General features: G+C 33.7%; 1 protein-coding gene across 1 annotated transcript; it reads left to right on the top strand.

The window, feature by feature from the left end:
• The first annotated feature begins 9,813 nt into the window (after positions 1-9,813).
• LOC108913613 lies at positions 9,814-19,144 on the top strand. Its single transcript, XM_018719180.1, has 4 exons — positions 9,814-9,961; positions 15,628-15,850; positions 18,501-18,688; positions 19,113-19,144. Exons 1-4 carry the CDS (start codon positions 9,814-9,816, stop codon positions 19,142-19,144), a joined length of 591 nt encoding a protein of 196 aa, XP_018574696.1.
• Positions 19,145-19,442: the final 298 nt, after the last annotated feature.

Genomic DNA, 19,442 nt, shown 5'->3' with positions numbered 1-19,442 from the left:
AGATCACTAATCCAGACTTCCTGAATTTTTTAATTAATCTCTTCGCAGTTGATGGATTCTAAGTATATTTTGTACGAAAATTGCGAAGTGTGACTGCTAAACCTTCATTATTAAATTTATAAAATATTGCTCAACAAAGAAAACGCGTTATTTCGTGTAGCGCTCCATCTTTAATAACCCTGAACTGTCAACTGTCACGTTGTCTTTTTTTTCGTTTTCAACAATTTATCGCACAAATGGCGCAAAATCTAAATCTTGCGTGAATTTTGAGGCACTCGGTATATACAAAAGAGTCTTTAGTTCCGAAGAGTTGTGATCTAAAAAATGTAATCAATAGAAAACAGTCGGTACTGCAACATTTTTAGTTCAAACCAACGAATTCTAACAATTCGTTGTTCAAACCAAATTTATTTGTTGGCTTATTATTAACATTAAGATAACATTAAAAATAACAATATTTATCAGATTTGAACAGAAGTAGTTATTAAAAGGAAAAAATCTATTAACCTCGGTTGAATACCGTACAAATTATAATAAATACAGTATTTTGCAATATGACATTTGTATTGTAGGAATGAATTTCAAAATATATGAGGACAAACAAAACCACAAATAGGTTTGGTTTGCCAAAAAATATTTCAATGTTCATTGCGTACAAGGTTGCTTAATGTTCTGCTAACACCATTCGAACATATTAAATACTTATTAGGCTGTATATTGCCCAGATTCCTATGCAGACCGGGCCAAATGTGTTTTAAGATTTTGAATCGTTGGGATCAGTGTGTAGACACGCATCACCCAAAGCGGTTGGTTCTATTGGAAGCTCCAGGGCATCTGAAGATGACTTGAAGCAATACCCTGTGTAGTTGGGTTTGGTCTGTACCACATTGGCTTGCATTAGAACTCGGTCTATATACGGATTTAAAGTTATTGCAAAATGTTGTAATTACTATTGTGTAAAAAATAAATAATAAAAAGTAAAATTTGTAAAATTAAAGAGGTTTTGCTAGAAAAGTGCCAAATTTCCGAAAATAGTGATTTTAGACATAGGGTATTATTTACAGAAGTTGTAGGTAATTAATAAATTAATCTAAAAATAAAATAATATACCGGGTGTTTTATTTAAAAAATGCAGAAAGTGTCCTTTGAAATTCGCTAAACTGGGGTTTATGTGTAGAACACCTTGTACAAAATTATAAAGATTTTGCTATTTTGTTGTATGTTCACATCTTTGGTCCGCATGCCTACAAAATATTTTTTCTTAATTACTGGTAGTATCTGCACAGTGGATAGATTATTTACAGAAGCCTGACCAGAAGCGAAAATTATTTTTTCAAATAACTTGGCATCGCCGCATCGAATACAAAAATCAAAGACATCGCTGGAAAGAGAATTTTCTGTAGAATACAAATTTAAATACAAAAATATACAGAGTGTTCCATTTAAGAAAAACCACTTAAAGATCCGCCCTAATCCATCACCCTGTATAATACAAAATATTTTTAAAATGTGAACTTTTTGAAGTACATCACTCCTATAAAATATTTCTTTTCAAATCTTTATAATAACAACCGGATTCATGAAAGAGGCGTGAGGCGTTAGTCGGACTAAGGAATTTTGCACCCGTTTAAACCTATTCACAAAAAAATGCGCTATACTCGAGCTAATAGTTACGCCAAAATTTAGACCTACATAAAATGCATAAAAATCGTTCAACTTAAGTTGCAGTTTATTAAGTTTACTGCATTTTATTTTTTTTTATAAGTAATCCCACTGGTTAATAATAGTTTAAACACAAGACAATATTTTTATGCATGTTATGTAGGTCTAAATTTTGGCGTAACTATTAGCGCAAGCATAGCAGATTTTTTTATGAATAGATTTACACGGGCGCTAAATTCCTTAGTCCGACTAAAGCCTTACGCCTCTTTCATGAATCCGGTTGTTAGGGTTTATAAGAATATCATATAAGTCAAAGTAACGGCTGACGTTTGCCCACAAACTTTGACCTTTGTAAGCCGTCAGTATCCAGAAGGCATTCAACTCAGATTTGACAAATTACACATTTATCAATATTATTTATTGGATTTATTAGTTAAGCTTACTCCAAACGAAATTTTGACAGAACAGATTTAAAAAATTAATAACACATGTCTCTAATTTTCAGTTTTCTTATAAAATATTATGGCTTTCGTCTTTGACAATTGCATTTTTAGTTTTCTAATCTTTTACGTTATAATAAAATTTTAAATGAATTATAAAATTCGTTTGGAACAAAAGTTTGGTTTTGGTGTTTAAATCCAGTAAAATTTGGCTTCAAATTGTCTTCAATAAAAACGTGGATTAAAGTCGCTGATTGAACATGACCGATTATATACAAATTTATCTTACATTACTCATTCACAGTTCATTGACCCGGCTATCAAAATTCCATTTTGCTAATGGACCGGGCCCAAAAGCCGGAGAACGGGCGAAAAACTTGGGCAATAACAAATTTATGGGAGTTTTTAATGCATCCGGCAAGTGTTGTGATATGAACTGACCATATTTATGAGGCCAATTAAATTTTATATTTGCGTATTTTCAAAGAAGCCGTTATATATATATACAGGGTGATGAAAGGAATGGTTTCATTTATATTATTTAGTTGTCTGCAAGCAAGTAAAAAAAGAAATATGACCATAACGTAAGAATAACAAGAAAGACTTGTTTGGGAAGTGTTTTCTCTTTCAATGTATACGGGGTGTTTCGTAAAAAATGTCACAAGCTGTACCTAACTCCTATAATTTTTGTCCGATTTTAAGAAACAAAAAACTAGTTGTAATGGTTCGGAAAATATTATAAATTAGCCTCTGCCATTTTTTCCACAAATGTGTATTTTTTACACAATTTGCTGGTAATTTTTAATATATTTAATAGACATATTTATAAAACATTGTACAAAATTGTAAACATAATAATATGTGAAATATTTCTACAAATTGTGTTTGGAGCTATAATCACAACAAATTGTAGTACATAGATCTACAATTGTAAAAGCGGTTACTATTCTTTTTTTTTCAGTGTGTCTACTGTCAATAACTTGTCATTTTTATCTGTTGTGTGTAGACCTAGGTTCGGATATATGGAAAGATTGTTATAATTTTCAATATAACCATATTGTTATAGTAATCTTTGATTAATCGAGTATTTCCTCTGTGTTTCCTAAAAATAAAAGCCCTGCAATTTTAAATTAATATATTTTTCTTCCGTGGTAAGTTTTATTGGCATATTACGTGACTTCGCCAAATAATCAATCTAAAATCAGTATATATTATAAATACGCGAAACAAAACATATATTTGTAGTGAACACTATTGATTTTCAGTTTTTCCGCTAACCATAAATAAATATTAAATTAATGTGATCGGTATTCCAGGGGTGACAATTAATAACGATCTGTGCTACAACTGCCATATATTAATTACCTCTAACATTTGCTTTGCAAATGCGGAGAGGAAAGAACAATAAATAATACGTAATGAAACCAATGTTTTATATTAGCCCCTGTATTTGTTTATTTTGTCACATAGGTACTTATCCATTTTACTAGAATATATTCACTACTTGTAAAATGTATTTTTTGTTTTACGTAAAACCGAAAAACGCTTTATCATAGCATCTTTTCGCAAAGAACTACACTGTAGATTTGCATTCAGAATTTAATATATGGCGCCTATAAGAAAAAATAATGTTAAAAAAAGCAATGACGATAATTTATCTACCGCGATGTAGAATCCACATTGAAATTATTTACAAATTCTGTAATAAAGTTTTTACAAGTTTCAAAAATTTGTAATATCAAAAATATCGTTTTTCAAAATATTTTATAACCGCGAACAGCTAGAGTTAATCTGCGAGCGCCAATAATATAATCACATTTAATTGTTTTTTAATCTCTTTAAACGAATTAAATTTTTATATGATTACTATAATCTATGATTAACACATTTTAAATGGCGTATTTACTTTAAACAAAAAATGTTGGTCATTCTAATATGAATCAAGACCATCATAATATCAGATATAATTAGATATTCAATGCTAAGCTTGATTTAACACATTTGCATTCAGTTCTTTGCAAAATGAAGGAAAATTCAAAACTAAACAAACACGTAGTAGTAACTGATTAGATCGTATCTATGTAGGTATCTACATATATAGAAATAAACATTCTAACGGTGCGTAAACAGTGGCGCATCGACAATTTTTCTTTGAAATGAAATATATTTATAAAAAAAAAATCAGATAAAATGAAGACTGGTTTCAGTCTGCTGTCTTTCAGTGTTTGATATATTTATTTTTTGTTTTTATTATAAAATTTTGAAGGTGGAAAATTAAAATTGCCAATTTTAGAGTTTACCTACTTTGTCCTCCGTCTCTCACGTCTGTCATCATGGTGATTTGGGTGATTATATGGGTGATCTTTAGTGATTCGAGACAGGTCTTTGATGGCGGCAGGCAGGTGTTTTTTCGTTGTCGTTGTGTTTTGATAATTCGGAGGTGTAGTAAAAATTAATCGAGATTCGAGAGATAGTCGATTTTTACGAGGTAATACGACATACAAATTACGTACTTTTTTGTTTTGTTTTTTATACGTACTTCTGAATTAACCTCATATTTTCATCAATACAGACCTTTAAGGTCAACTATAGATTCACCGAATTGTTATTTCAATATATAAACAGGTTTTTGAAAACCAAATCATTCGCGTGTCTTTTAGATCTACACTATAGGCGTACTATTCGTAATGACGACGTTTATAACGGTTTGGTAGCATTCTTGTACCAAAGATGATATAATGTGGTGACATAGAAATAATTTGATAGTTTTATCCGTTATGTATTTTCAAATAAATTTTGTTCTATCTCAATCATTTATTTCCTTTCATAGAATTCTTTACACAGTACTATTGATTTATGGCGATTCCGAATATTTTTGACATTTGACCTTATCGACATTGTACTGGAATTTATAAATATTGATATAATAAAATATTAATAAGTTGTTTCTACAATAAAAGGCAGCTGCGAATAAATATACAATTTATTCTTGTATGATGCAGATTTTCCCGTCTGACTATTTTATCCATTCTTCTTCACTCATATCTTCAGAAATCCTGTACAATATGTTGCATCATCATTTTTGTCAATTTTAAAAATTTCACAAAACTTTCAGCAACACATTTTTATAATAATAATTCTTTTAACATTTGGAAAAACTGCATTACAAAAACTTCCGATAAGTTTCTATCAATTACCTGGTTTTAATGAAGGCAGTACCTACTGAATGATTTTTTATGTGACGAAAACATATTATTTTATAATCTTTCCTGTCATAAAAAATATAAAAAATAATAACAGTAAGTCTCATTCGTTTTTGAGCCACGCCTAACAAAATATACTTAGCAAATTTAGACAATTTTAATAAACCGGAAAAAGGACACCGACATTTTATATCACATTCTCGAAGAGAATTATCCTAATAACTTTCCCAAAGTAAACATTACGCAGTTATCAATTTCTCTATGTTCATATTATACATCATTCATTACGAGCTAATAATGTCCTGGCATGTCGAAGCTGTTAAATTAGTAACGAGCCCTTAATTACTAACGCGCTATATAAATTTTATGCCCATTAACTATGAACGCGATTAATTTAGCGAGGATAATCAACTGTGAATAATAAAAACCCACAATATCTGTATGTACTTTTGTAAATACTAATCAGTGGAGTGTGCGGAGCTGTGCTCTATTATTCGGAGAGCTGTCAAATGATATAATGAATTTTAATTTGACAACATGGTAACAATACAACATAGCAAAATTAAATTATGGTAGTGCTTTGTTGTATATGCATAGATGAAAACTCTTGGATAAAATTAATGCACCACTAAAAAGTGGCCGCAATTTCAAAGTTAATTTTCTCGCAATGGGATCTGATTTTAATGATCTTTTTTTGTGAATTATGCAGAGCCTTCATAAATGATTACAAACCATGTGACCGCCGAGCTTAGACAATTCAAAATTGCGGGGCTGGTACTGTTAACTAAAAATCTCAAATTTTAGCATCACTAATATTGATGATTCGTTTACAATGAACGGTCGCTGATTGGTTGAATCACGTAAAAAAATAAACCAGTCACAGTCGGCGAAACAGAATTTTGTGTTTTAATGTAATCTCGATCTTACTGTTTTAAATTTTAGTTAGTTTGTGACCAACTCAGAGGTTGCTCATACGACCTTTCCCATTGATTTAAAAGTGAATCCTACATGATTATTAGGTCATTAGCGTAGAAGTTGGGGTAAAAAAATCCTGCTTTACTACCCATTCCTACGCCACAGACCTACAAAGATTTGTAAATTTGACAGTAAATTATGCACATGTGTAAATATTAACACTACAACAAATTTGAATCAATTCGTTATAGGCATATCAAATATATCACAAATAATATGATTTTAAAACCCGACCAATACGGCCCTGTACAGTGAAAACGGTGAGACTTAGACCCTTGCTTTATAAGGCAATTTTCAATTATTTATTGAGTTCTATTTGTGGTTAAAGTTTGGTTCACTCCCAACCACCACAACCCGCCACAACGTAACCCGAAAAACCATGATACTTTAAATATACATTTATTATAAATATTATTAACTATAATGCGAAAATTCAGGATACATTTTTTAATGCTAACCTTTGTAAAAGTCTCCTCTCACTTCATGCGTAAATCAAAATGAATGTTCACTTAAATTTTGTAGAGAAAATTCCTGGTATGAGAAGTGTGATTTGAACGAGTAATTATATTATCTAGTTCAAGTTTAATTGTTTACTTGGGCAATTTTTTAATTTAATTGACAAGGACATTGCAATAAAATTAAATAAAATAAACAAGCTCTTGTCTTAAAAAGAGTTATCAGTATAAAAGTCTTTTAACTGTCACAATCCATTATTGTAGATATTGATTACATACAGTGGCGGCGCGCGAACATTGATTGAATGTGTTCTGCTTAGGATTGTTACATTTGTTGAACTGAATTCCGGGATATTAAAATTTTCAAGGTCACGCGTTTTCCTGGCACTTCTGAATTTCAAGGAACAATCCATTTATACAAAAATACAAATTTTCACAACGATTTTTGAAATTGATAGGTACCTTTTTGAAATATCTATTCACGAATTACCTACTGACGGTATGAATAAATTGGAATAAACTAAATATATTTTATTAAATTATTGAATATTGTTTAAAAACAAAAAAATCGATGTGAAGTTTACCAACGATTCAACGAATTTTAATTTTCCTCGCCGTGTTATGATTTTTTCTTTATCTTTTTTATATATACGTACATATATTTCGGGAGTTATACGTGCAAATCCGAAATACGGGACCATACAGCTAATTCCCGGTACAATCACAGAAAATCCCGGTCATACCCATGTGGCTAGATGTTCTTTTAATATGTCGTCAAGATCTGCACTAAATTTATGAGTCCACGAAACACATCAGGGTTGTCCGAATTTTGTGTCTCACCATGTCCGCGAAGTTCTAATTCGAAAGCTCCGCAAAATTTTTTGCAATCTATGATATTAGATAATACATAACAATTTTTCGTTACCTGTTCATTGTGTTTCCGTATATTATCCCAATATGCAGAATCTAACTGACTTCTTATATCACACCCGCACACCCACTCTGCTTTTGTGTATACATTATTGTTAAATTGTCTTTTATAACATACTTCGGTTTGTTCCACTAATTTCAATATTTAATTGTGGTGTTGGCCCAACTAATTCTTTATTTTTAGTTTATCCTCATAACGCAGAGAACCAAATAAAGTTTTTTGTAAAAACGAAACACTATTCATTTTAATAACTGTAATATCCGTAGACGCCTAAACGAAAATATTCACACGTGCCGCTCGCAGAAATAAACCACCACATACCACTTACGAAATATTACTGCATTTACTGCAGCAGTGGCTGTCGTTGTTTGCAGCCACAAAAGCCCATATAAAAGTGACGTGGGTCACGACGTCACGAACCTGATTAGCCAATAAAAACAAAGGACGCATCTAACTGTTCGCTGTGCACACATTTTGTATATGAAGTTGCATATATTAAGGAGCATAGCTCGCGTCGTAATAAATAATAATATAAGCTCCTAGATTTATTTTAGCGCGAGTACATTTGGATTCTTTAAATATTTTGTTGATATTTAATATGATTAAATACATAAAATTTTATGTGTTCTGCAGCTCTTATGGTAAAACCGTCACTGATTACATACAACTAGTTTCGAGGTCAAAAGTACACCTCATCATCAGGTCACTATACAAGGCTGGAAATTTTTTTTATGTAATAACTAAAAATAGTTAAAAATTATAATTTTAAGATTCTAAAAATTCGTTACACCTGATGATGAGGTGTAATTTTGACCTCGAAACTAGTCGTATATCTACAATAAAGGATTATGAAAATTAGAACACTTTTATATTCCCACTGGTAATATGAACTCACATTTATCTATTTCACATTTAAAGAGAGTAGCTGAAAAAGTTACTTTTAACTCCATAAAAATACCACATCCCAATTTATAAAACAAATAAATTTCATTAATAATGATTGACTAATACCGATTTCAAATGAAAACTTGCTTTTAAGTCATATATTTCCATGACGGATTTTTGATTCAGTAAACATATGTTAGTTCTAGATTTACAATACACTTTTTGGAATTAAATATACTAACGATAATTGGAAAATCTACAAGTTTTTTTATTTATGTCAAATGAGTAAACATTCTAAGGTAAGTAAAATCCAGCTAATCTACCATTAAAATGTGAATTTCCTACTGAAGCAATAGAGTTGACTTAATGTAATAATATTTCCGAAATAAAATATTTATCAGAGTTAAAATATTAAATTATTACAGCCTTACGCTTTTAATGTACAGTCCCTTTATTTTTAATGCAACAAAATTACATTTATCTAAAAGTTTTAGTAACCGTAGCAACACATTTTAATTGATACAGTAGCAAGAAATTTTAGTTAGTGCTGGTAGTCACAGTTAGATGACCTGTTCACTTGTGATTGACTATCAGAAATCTTGATTCGCTGCAATTTAATTGTTTATCTGTCCCCTGTTAGTTGTATACAACTTTTTTTTGCTGAAGTGAAGGAATGACCTCTTGTCCTACACATTTAATGAAAATATATAAAATAGACGACCTTAGCTCCGATTGGGCACCAGTTTGAACTAAGCTACTTATTTATTTACGAATACAGTGACCAGCCGAGAATTGTAACGTTTCTGTTCACGTTAATTTCCTTTTGATCCGGCCCTGCGTAATGATCCACCCGCTGACCCTTGGGACGAAAACTCAGCGCCTACCACAACTCCTCCTCCTCCAGCAAGGTCGCCACTTCGATCACATAAAAATTAAAATCACTTATAAACTGTAATACGAGCCCACCTCGATCAGTGCACGGCAACCTTCGTCTTTGTCTAGGCCCCCCCGTCCATATCGAGAATTCTTTCACCGAGAAGCGCCTACGAAGTAGGCCACTTTCGGAACAGTGCCGTTACGGCGATTCTTTTACTGTTAATCTCGTGGAGGCCATTCATTCAATTAAAAAAGTTGTTCCACACGGTAAACACTCACGCAGAGCGGCCACGGACGGGCCGAGCGACGGGAAACGCTAAAAATGTGAGGGTGAGTCGGCATAGCGGCGGACGCGGACGAAGAAGTTGGTTAAAAATGAGCGAGAGATGCGCATCTTATTGTTGTTGTTGACGTACAATGCTCACGTGCTCGGGTTTTTCGGATTTTCGAAACCATCGCCTGGCTACCATTGGAAAGGAAAACACCGTTCGGGCGATGAGCTCACTGGATATAGAAAGGGTGTTAGTGTTACAGGTATGTGTTTCACTTGTTTTTAATTGCAAGGCAAATATGATACTGGTTTTGTCGATAAATAACTGTTATGATAGTTATTTATTGGCACTCCGACTATCAGTAATCCTTTACATAGGCGGGTATCAGTGTGTGGTTCAAACTGTCCCAATACATTAACGTGCGGCACCAACAAAATATAGTTCAGAATTTTTTTCTAAAATTCGAGAATAGAGAAATCACGTACTGGAACAATGAAGTACTAAGTCATAACTAGTTATGACTGCAGTATTCTTCACACAGGAAAGCATTCGGAATAAGTTACTGACACTATTTCAGTAGAGATTAACAAACGATTTGTTTCTTTGATATGTAGTTTATAATTCACACCAGGAAATTGCAATAATTACAAAGCCCTCTGCTGTTTACTTGTCAATAAAATATAACTCGAGAATCTCTCTATTTTTTTTTAAATAAATTCTATTCAATTAAATATATACAGAATGTTTGATTAAGATTAAGAAAGGACACAGCTCCATTGTAGAAATTTTGAGTTTAAAATAGGTCTATAGAGCCCAACTTTTGCCTTAATCAAATGTTGTTTCTTTTCAATCTCAGAGTAAAAATCGAATGTTAACAATAATAAGAACCATTTCACCAATTATGTTGCAAATTTCAGTAGCTATGTTTTTTAACAAGGGAAATTCAAAACTAGTGTTTATTTTATACCCTCGGAAGAGGATGCTAGTTAAACTCTAATGGTGGAGTAAATCTGATCTTAACTTTTGTTCCTTCTCTTTTGAAAGTCTGTACAAAATCATGAAGCTGCAGATTTGAAGTTACTGTCTCTATTTACCGATTTTCTTTTATTTTCAATTGATACACACTAGGCACAAAAACTATGGGATACTAAAAAAATCCCAAAATTTTAGGTAATATTCAATCAAAGCGCTGTAACTTGGAGGGAAATAGTCGTAGAGCGAAAATTGAAGCTTCAAGTGTCAATGTAATTGGTTTTATTTGTAGGCTTCCGTGGCTGTCGTTAATGGTTGAATGATTTCCGGGCGGGTTGCCACGTCGTCGGTTTATAACCCATGACGTTTCGAGAGACATATCGCTCTCTTCTTCAGAAGTTACTCTGAAACTGGAGATCTACTAGTCCTGTCACTATTTATATATGATGTGGTCACTGGTTCATGATGTACCGGTGGGTGACCTCGTACGCGTTGTTGACGTTCCAGTGGGTTGCTTTCACGGATGACTCTTCCATATACCTGGCAGATCTACGCCACAATCCCTGTTGAAATTGTTCGGATTTCTGTAAATTTCTAAAGCTTCTTCTTTATATAGTCGGGGTCAAAATCTTCTTTCTCTCACCACCATGTTGGCTTCACTCAGATTCACTGTGTGTCCTGTGTCCGCCCTATGTTCTGCTACTGCCGATTTTCCCCAGTTGTTATTTTTGAGGTGACTTTTGTGTTCCTTTAACCTCGTGTTGATGTGCCTTCCTGTTTGTCCTATGTAGACCTTTCCGCAAGAGCAAGGAATACTGTACACACCGGGGTCTTGGAGCTGGTCGTTGTTGCAGGTCTTTGGAAACGCTTCCGCCACCTTCCTTACAGTGCTGAATACTGTGTTGATATTCCTCTTCTTCAAAAGACGCCCGATTTTATCTGTACAGCCTTTCACGTAAGGTAGATTTGTCGTCGCTAAGTACTTCTGTTTCTCAACAGGTGTATGTCTCCTCCTGATAGCTCGTTCTATATTTCTCGCCGTGTAGCCATTCCCTCTCAAGGCCGTGCGTAGGTGTTCTAGTTCTTCGGCCAAGTGTCTTGGCTCGCTGATGATCCGCGCTCGATTAATCAAGGTATTTATGATTCCCTGTTTTCAGGAGGAGACATACACCCGTTGAGAAACAGGAGTACTTAGCGACGACGAATCTACCTTACGTGAAAGGTTGTACAGATAAAATCGGGCGTCTTTTGAAGAAGAGGAATATCAACACAGTATTCAGCACTGTAAGGAAGGTGGCGGCAGCGTTTCCAAAGACCTGCAACAACGACCAGCTCCAAGGCCCCGGTGTGTACAGTATTCCTTGCTCTTGCGGAAAGGTCTACATAGGACAAACAGGAAGGCACATCAACACGAGGTTAAAGGAACACAAAAGTCACCTCAAAAATAACAACTGGGGAAAATCGGCAGTAGCAGAACATAGGGCGGACACAGGACACACAGTGAATCTGAGTGAAGCCAACATGGTGGTGAGAGAAAGAAGATTTTGACCCCGACTATATAAAGAAGAAGCTTTAGAAATTTACAGAAATCCGAACAATTTCAACAGGGATTGTGGCGTAGATCTGCCAGGTATATGGAAGAGAGTCATCCGTGAAAGCAAGCCACTGGAACGTCAACAACGCGTACGAGGTCACCCACCGGAACATCATGAACCAGTGACCACATCAAATATAAATAGTGACAGGACTAGTAGATCTCCAGTTTCAGAGTAACTTCTGGAGAAGAGAGCGATATGTCTCTCGAAACGTCAAGTGTTATAAACCGACGATGTGGCAACCAGCCCGGAAATCATTAAACCTGTCAATGTAAATTTTTGCTTTTTTTAAAAAAGCCCATGGACTTCAAAACATTTTTTTTGTTAATTTCATCATAAAGATCTTTTAGATAATTTAATTCTCTTCAATTTGATCGGTTCCGGAGCCTTGTAAAAAAGTCATTTTTTACTTTGGTAATCAATTACGCGGGAGATAATGGTCGTACAGAAAATCCAAGCAGGGTTTTGGAAACTGCAAAGTATTCTCTACAAATCGTAATTATGGATTTTTGATAAAAAAATTAAAAGTGAAAATGTTGGTTAGAAATAAGGTAAAGAATTGCAGGGTATTTGAATAACATAACGGAATCGCCATGACAATGACAGATGATATCTCGTTTGGCGTCGTCGTGAGGAACGTGATACCGATAATTTTACGCGGCAAGTTACGGCTTTTAATGACGGTTCAGTTATGGTATGGGCAAGTGTATCCATTAAATACCAGAATTCATTTGGTAATCATTCCCATCATTAACTGCCGAGAGGTACATCACCGAAATCCTTGAATCATCCGTCCTGCCCATGCGTACAAGCATAGGGAATCGTTCATTCTCATGCATGATAATGCTCATCTTCATACCGCGAAACGTACGAGAAAGTTTCTTTACGCCAACAATGTGGTAACTCTCAACCACCCACCTATGAGTCCCGACTTGAACCCCATTGGGCATGTTTAGGACATGCTCGGGCGTCGATGACGACGAGATTATCCCAGGCTCTTTTGCAAACTTGGCAAGGAATTACGCAACGAGACATCCGGCAATGCATTAATATGCGAGACCACTTAAAATCGGTGATGACGAACAAAGGCGGCAATACCCGATTAAATTGTAATCTGCAACGTCAACAACATTTTTTTGACGTTTGTGAAGCATGTGGGTATGTTCCACAAAAAAATTTGAAAAATATAATTTTTGGAAAAATTTTTAATTTTTTTTTAATCATTAACGATTTTTGATGAAGAAAATATGGATTATTGCTAAAAACACATTTTTAACTTAAAAAAATGAATAAAAAGTGAAACATTACTTATTACATTGATTTTCAGCAAAACGACAAATTTAAACATTCCGGGCACTAGGAAAAAAATCGCAGCGTTTTGAAATTATTAGGGTTTCTTTAGGACACTTTGACGTTAAAAAGTTACAGTCGATATCTTTAATTTATTCATGATTTGCAAAGTTATGCAAAGTTATTCAAATATCCCTAATTGCAATTTTTTACCTTTTTTCTAACCAACATTTTCACTTTGAAATTTTTTTTTATCAAAAACCCAAAATTACGACTTGTAGAGAATACTTTGCAGTTTCCAAAACCCTGCTTGAATTTTCTGTGCGACCATTATCTCCCGAGTAATTATTGCTAGACTAAAACTAGACACCTTAAGCTTCAACTTTCTTTTTTTTATTCTCTCTACGACCATTTACCTCCAGGTTACAGCTCTTTGAAAATCACCCAAAATTTTGGGATTTATTTAATATCCCTTAATTTCTGTGCCTAGTGTAACATTTTTACTAAAAGTAAAGTTTCATTACATTTAGACTGATTGTTAACGTACAAAGAAAAAAGTTTAGGTCACATTTACTCCACCAGTAAGGAGTAAGTCGTTGCCCTCCTATAGACGCTGTAGGCTGAGTTGGGCGTAGCGCAGCGCGTCCCTGCAACGTCAACAGGAGGACCAAAAACTTGCTCGCGCTCATTGCCATTGTGCACAACATGAATATTATTTCTGGCTAGATGCAGTCTCTAATGCACGCTAGATGTTTTCACATGAAACACTTTGAAAGAGAAAAGAATAGCGCTAAAAACATGAAATAAAAAGAAACAAACAATATTTGAATAAGGCATTTTTGACCCAATCACCAAATTGTGAAATGAAGAATTTTCTATTAAGTTATGCCCCTTAATAAAAACACTCTATATTATCTCTCTGAAATAAACTGTTTATAATACTTATTATAAATCTCAATGAACTTAATGTACTTCCAATTAATAAAAAGAGTATGTCAATGTCTTTTACATTTAAAAACATTTAATCAACTTTATTAAAAAAAATTAGTTAGCAATAAATTGCCAATTGATTGTTGTGCAGGTTTTTTTGGTTGCGTTTATTAGTATTTATATATACTTACTAGATCTGTTCAGAAAATAACGGCGTCAGCACTGATTTACTTAAATTTCGGGAAATAAGAAAAAATCGCAAGGAGCTAGATCTGGCGAGTAAGGAGAATGAGGAAGGACAGTAATCTGTTTTTTGGCACAAAACGGCGAAAGACGAAAAAAACAGTGAGCATAACTTTGACATTGGATCGACACTGACGTGCATTCTTGGGACGTGAAGATCCTTTGCCAATCTATTGTGATGATTGAACGTTTGCTTCAATGTCGTAGCCGTAAACCCAGCTTTCGTCTTCCGTTATGATTTTTTGAATGAATGTTTCATCGTCATTGGATTCTTCAAGGTGTTGTTGACAAACGTCCAGGATTTTCGAGGAACACATTTTGCTGCAACTTGATGCATGTTTAATTTTTTAATCAAAATTAGATAACATGATCTCATTGAAATGCTTACCTTTTCTATAATTTCTCTGACAATTTAAATGCACTAGATCTATGACTTTCTAAACGTGGAAGTCGTCAGTTGAAGTCAAAAGCCTTTTTGGTCGAGGATCATCTTCAATTGACTAACAACCATTTCTCTGAAAGCTTGTTTCAAAAGTTGAAAGGTTTCTGTGAAAGTTTTCCCCAATTAATTGCAAAATTTTACGTTGTATCGTTCCAGAAAATCGCACATTTCAAAAATAGTCACTAGCTCCTAAATACGTTGCACTCAAATAACAATATCACGAAAACTAAATGAGATGTCAACAATCCAAAAACATGTGGTTACAGAGGAGGTTATGCGCAACTCAATGCTGCCAACCGCGTATCACTAAATATCTCCATTCGCGCGTAAATAAAAAAGTCCGACTATTTTCTGAACAGACTTCGTATAATCGTATACTTAAATAAGTACTGAAGTGACTCATTACAATGTATTTGTGTGTTACAACTTTTCTATTCTATAGTTCTGTTCTTTTAGGAAGGGTATTTGTGACGATGTTCGGATACCCTTCGAAATGTGAAAGGAAGGGCGTATCTCACTCTTGTACATTGTCTTTTGCCTGTTGGTTGGTCGGCGGATCCAGTCAGTCAGGATGTGGTGCTAGTCCTTGGATAGTAGCCTGCTGTGTTACTTCCAAAAAATCCCAGAGTTCTTTAGATGATTTAGAATATAGTGACGACAGTTTCGACTCGAATTTAAAGTAAGGCTTGCATAATAATTCTATCGCTATAGTCATATATACAGAGCTTCATAAATGATTACAAGCCACGTGACCAGTAACTTTATTTGGAACAGTAATTTTATTTCCTTCACGTTGGCAAATAGATTTCAATAAATTTAAAACAATAAGATCAATATTTCATTAAAACTGTTTCATCGCCTGTGATTGGTGTAATTTTTCAATTATCAGCAATCGCATTATCTCGAGAGTAGACGTGACGGTTTATCATTGTTCATTGGAAACGAATCATTAATGTTGGTGATGCCAAGATTTAGGGAATTTTCGTTACCAAGAAAAATCGAGTATTGTTGGGTTCCTAAGCTCGGCGGTCATGTGGCTTGTAAAAATTTATGAAGGCTCTATATAGTTGAGCCATTGGATCTTTACGTTCACGTCATCAAGCATAATCGTATGAACTAAGATTTCAAACGAGAGCAAATCAATGGTTGTGCTCATTTAAGAAATAGTGAGGATTCACATTTGTACAATGAAAATGTGTTTTGTGACTTATTGCATCATAACAACAGTTTAAAATCCACCAAAACTAAGCAAACTTAAATTCGATTTACTGAAACAATCACAGAACTCACGATGCTAGTCAAATATATGTCTACATTTTAAGCGCACAACGAACGACAATGTGTCTGTGTCTTTATTATTCATCAGGGACAATTAATAACCTATGTAAGAACTAGTATCAGTGGCACAACACATGAAGGCGATTGTTTGTCTTTTTCTATCATTAATGAATTCACGTTGATTAATAACACTGCCAAAAAGATCGACCTTCGAACCTAGAGGTCACACCATGTTTATTATAATTTTTTTGGGTCGCTGAATGCGAATCCATTTAACTCCATCACCTCAGGATTTTTCATAACCTCAAAAAACCGATATTATGAACAATTAAACCATATAACCTTAAGACTCAAGCTTCCAACGCTAAATCCAATTAACCAAATCCCGTAAACATTTAATCTAATAATATCCCAACCCAATAAGCCCAAGAACCCAAACCTGAATAACCCTATAATCCCATAACCCCATAACCAAGGGAATAAATCATAGGTAATCTGTATTATCGCAAAACATCGCATAGTTGGGGACTCCTTCCAAAAACCCAAGTACTCAAACCCAAAAACTCCCATAATCCTATAACCCCATTACCTTAAACTTTTATTGATTAATTTATAGTACGATCTATTCTCCAAATAATTTTTTTTAAAGCTTTTATGAGGGGTATACGATGTACGAAATCCGATCGCGCAACTACCTCGTGGTGTACATTGGGTTATGAAAAAAACTAGATCGACTGTAACACTCGGTTCTTTGGTGAATGAGACCAAAGTACAATGTAATGAAGTTGTTAACGTTTAGCCATAATACAGATGGCCTATGATTTATTAGTTATGATGTTATGGGATTATAAAGTTACGGAGTTATGGGATTATAGGGAATTTTTTGCGTTTGAGTACTTGGGTTTTCAAGGAGTCTTCAGCTATGTGATGTTTTGTAATAATACAGATTGCCTATGATTTATACCCTTGGTTATGGGGTTATGGGGTTATAGGATTATTGGGGTTTGGGTTCATAGATTTATTAGATTGGGATATCATTGGGTTAAATGTTTATGGGATTTGGTTAATTGGATTTAGCGTTAGAAGCTTGAGTCTTAAGGTTTCATGGTTTAAATTTTTTTTGTGTGGCTGTGTAATGGAACATTTGTCTTTTATATTAATGTATGTTGATGACTTGAACGTCAAGATCCAATGGCTCAACTTGTAGTTATGAAACTTTTTAAACAAATTTGCAGAAGTTCTTACCATTCATAATTTGAGGACTGTTTGTAAACTGTTAATATGAGAGTCAAGATCGTAACACGGTTTAAAACCATTCAATTTATTAAGTTGAGATCATGGAAGTATATCTAAATGGAGAACGACATTATTAATACCAGGTGTCAATAGGACCTTTATAATATTTATTGCAATACTTTGCCATGCCAGTATTATTTATACATTGTTTTATATTATTATATATGTATAAAAAGAAACGTATTTTTTATGTATTATCCGATACTGAAAATATCAGGATCACCTTGTATAACGCATTTTTCTTTCGCTTTTTTCAAAAAGGCTTTAAAGCATAAGCTGTTTCCAAGGTAATTAATTACAAGTAAAGCTTAATCCCCTGAAAACAAAAATTTAAAGAAACTGCAAGTATTTAATCTTTCGCTCGGAAGTGATGTGAAATAATAAACCTTAAACTTTGCAGGAACAAAGAAAATCATCACTTTATTCTAATCTATTTTGAATAAAAGTATTAGAATGGTTAAATTACAGCTTGACCAAATTCATCTTGCACAAGTTTCAGATGCGCAAAGATAATCTGCTCATACATTTAATATACAATCTTCATTAAACAGCTATACCTATTTACCAGACCTAGGTAAAATTACACAGAAGATACCTGCTCTAGTATTAAGGCGTCTTAATGCGAAGTCTCTTCTTAATCTGCGTATTTCACAGACAAGATAAATTTGGTCAAACTGTAAGATGATTGTCAACATTCAGCAATTGTTTCATAATTGTCATATTAATCCCCTTCCAACTTATTATATTCATTTTAGAGCCAGGGAAGAGTCATTTCCGGTGTTACAGAAAAGAATCGATGATTTCGAAGAGGAAGATATATGTGGGTTATCTTCTGAAAGAATGTTTTCGAAAAGGATAATAGGTGGTCGGGAAGCTGCATTTGGACAGTATCCCTGGCAGGCTTACATTAAAATAGCAACATATCAGTGTGGAGGAGTGCTAGGTAAGTTTCATTTAATATTTCAATGTCCCCTAAATAATGATGACGAAGTCTAAAAAAGTATCCTCACTATTGTTATCCTATTATAGCAGTTTATTCCAAACTTTTTTATCCAGCGGCTCAATGGGCAAGAAAAATATGTTTGGCGGGACACCAAATAATCTCAACAAAATTAAATATATGTGATCAATATCAGTAGAAGCAAATAAATTCTTATATTAGTATAGATGACAATAAAATTAAATTATTTCATCAACATAATGGATTTTTTTTAAATGGGGCACTTCACATTCACAACTTGGCAGAAGAATTATATGAATTTAACCAAAGAAAATGGTTTTAAAATGTCAATTTAACAATTTTGTATTATTTTTAAAACAATTCAAATATAATAACTGTCACAGAACGACGCAATGCAATTTTGCAGGTACTATGATAGCACAAGCTATCTCCAACTAGGCGAATCGTTTTTTGACTGATGCTTTTGCGGGAAACAACTACTCTGCCAGCTATGTGCTCGCTACATGTGCGATGTCTATATGTCACTGCTATTTAGTGCTTCATTCATCGGATGTCATGCTGATGGGGAATAGAAAGTCCGAAACCGGTATATACTAACAAAAATTGAATTGAATTGGATGCTGTTCCGGGTATGTAATTGAACGTGTGCAAAATTTTACTTATCTTTTCACTTAAAAATGAGGGTCCTAAGATAAAAATTAAAGAGTAAAAAATACTATGAGGATTTAAAAATTAT

The sequence above is a fragment of the Anoplophora glabripennis genome, unplaced genomic scaffold, assembly GCF_000390285.2.
Source record: "Anoplophora glabripennis isolate ALB-LARVAE unplaced genomic scaffold, Agla_2.0 scaffold876, whole genome shotgun sequence".
Lineage (NCBI taxonomy): Eukaryota > Metazoa > Arthropoda > Insecta > Coleoptera > Cerambycidae > Anoplophora > Anoplophora glabripennis.
This window is presented reverse-complemented; position numbering and strand designations above follow the sequence as displayed.

Coding starts and splice junctions, on each gene's coding strand:
- LOC108913613 (XM_018719180.1), top strand. CDS start 9,814: ATGCGCATCTTATTGTTGTTGTTGACGTACAATGCTCACGTGCTCGGG. Junction 9,962..15,627: donor AAAGGGTGTTAGTGTTACAG/GTATGTGTTTCA, acceptor CTGTTCTTTTAG/GAAGGGTATTTGTGACGATG. Junction 15,851..18,500: donor AGTTTCGACTCGAATTTAAA/GTAAGGCTTGCA, acceptor TATTCATTTTAG/AGCCAGGGAAGAGTCATTTC.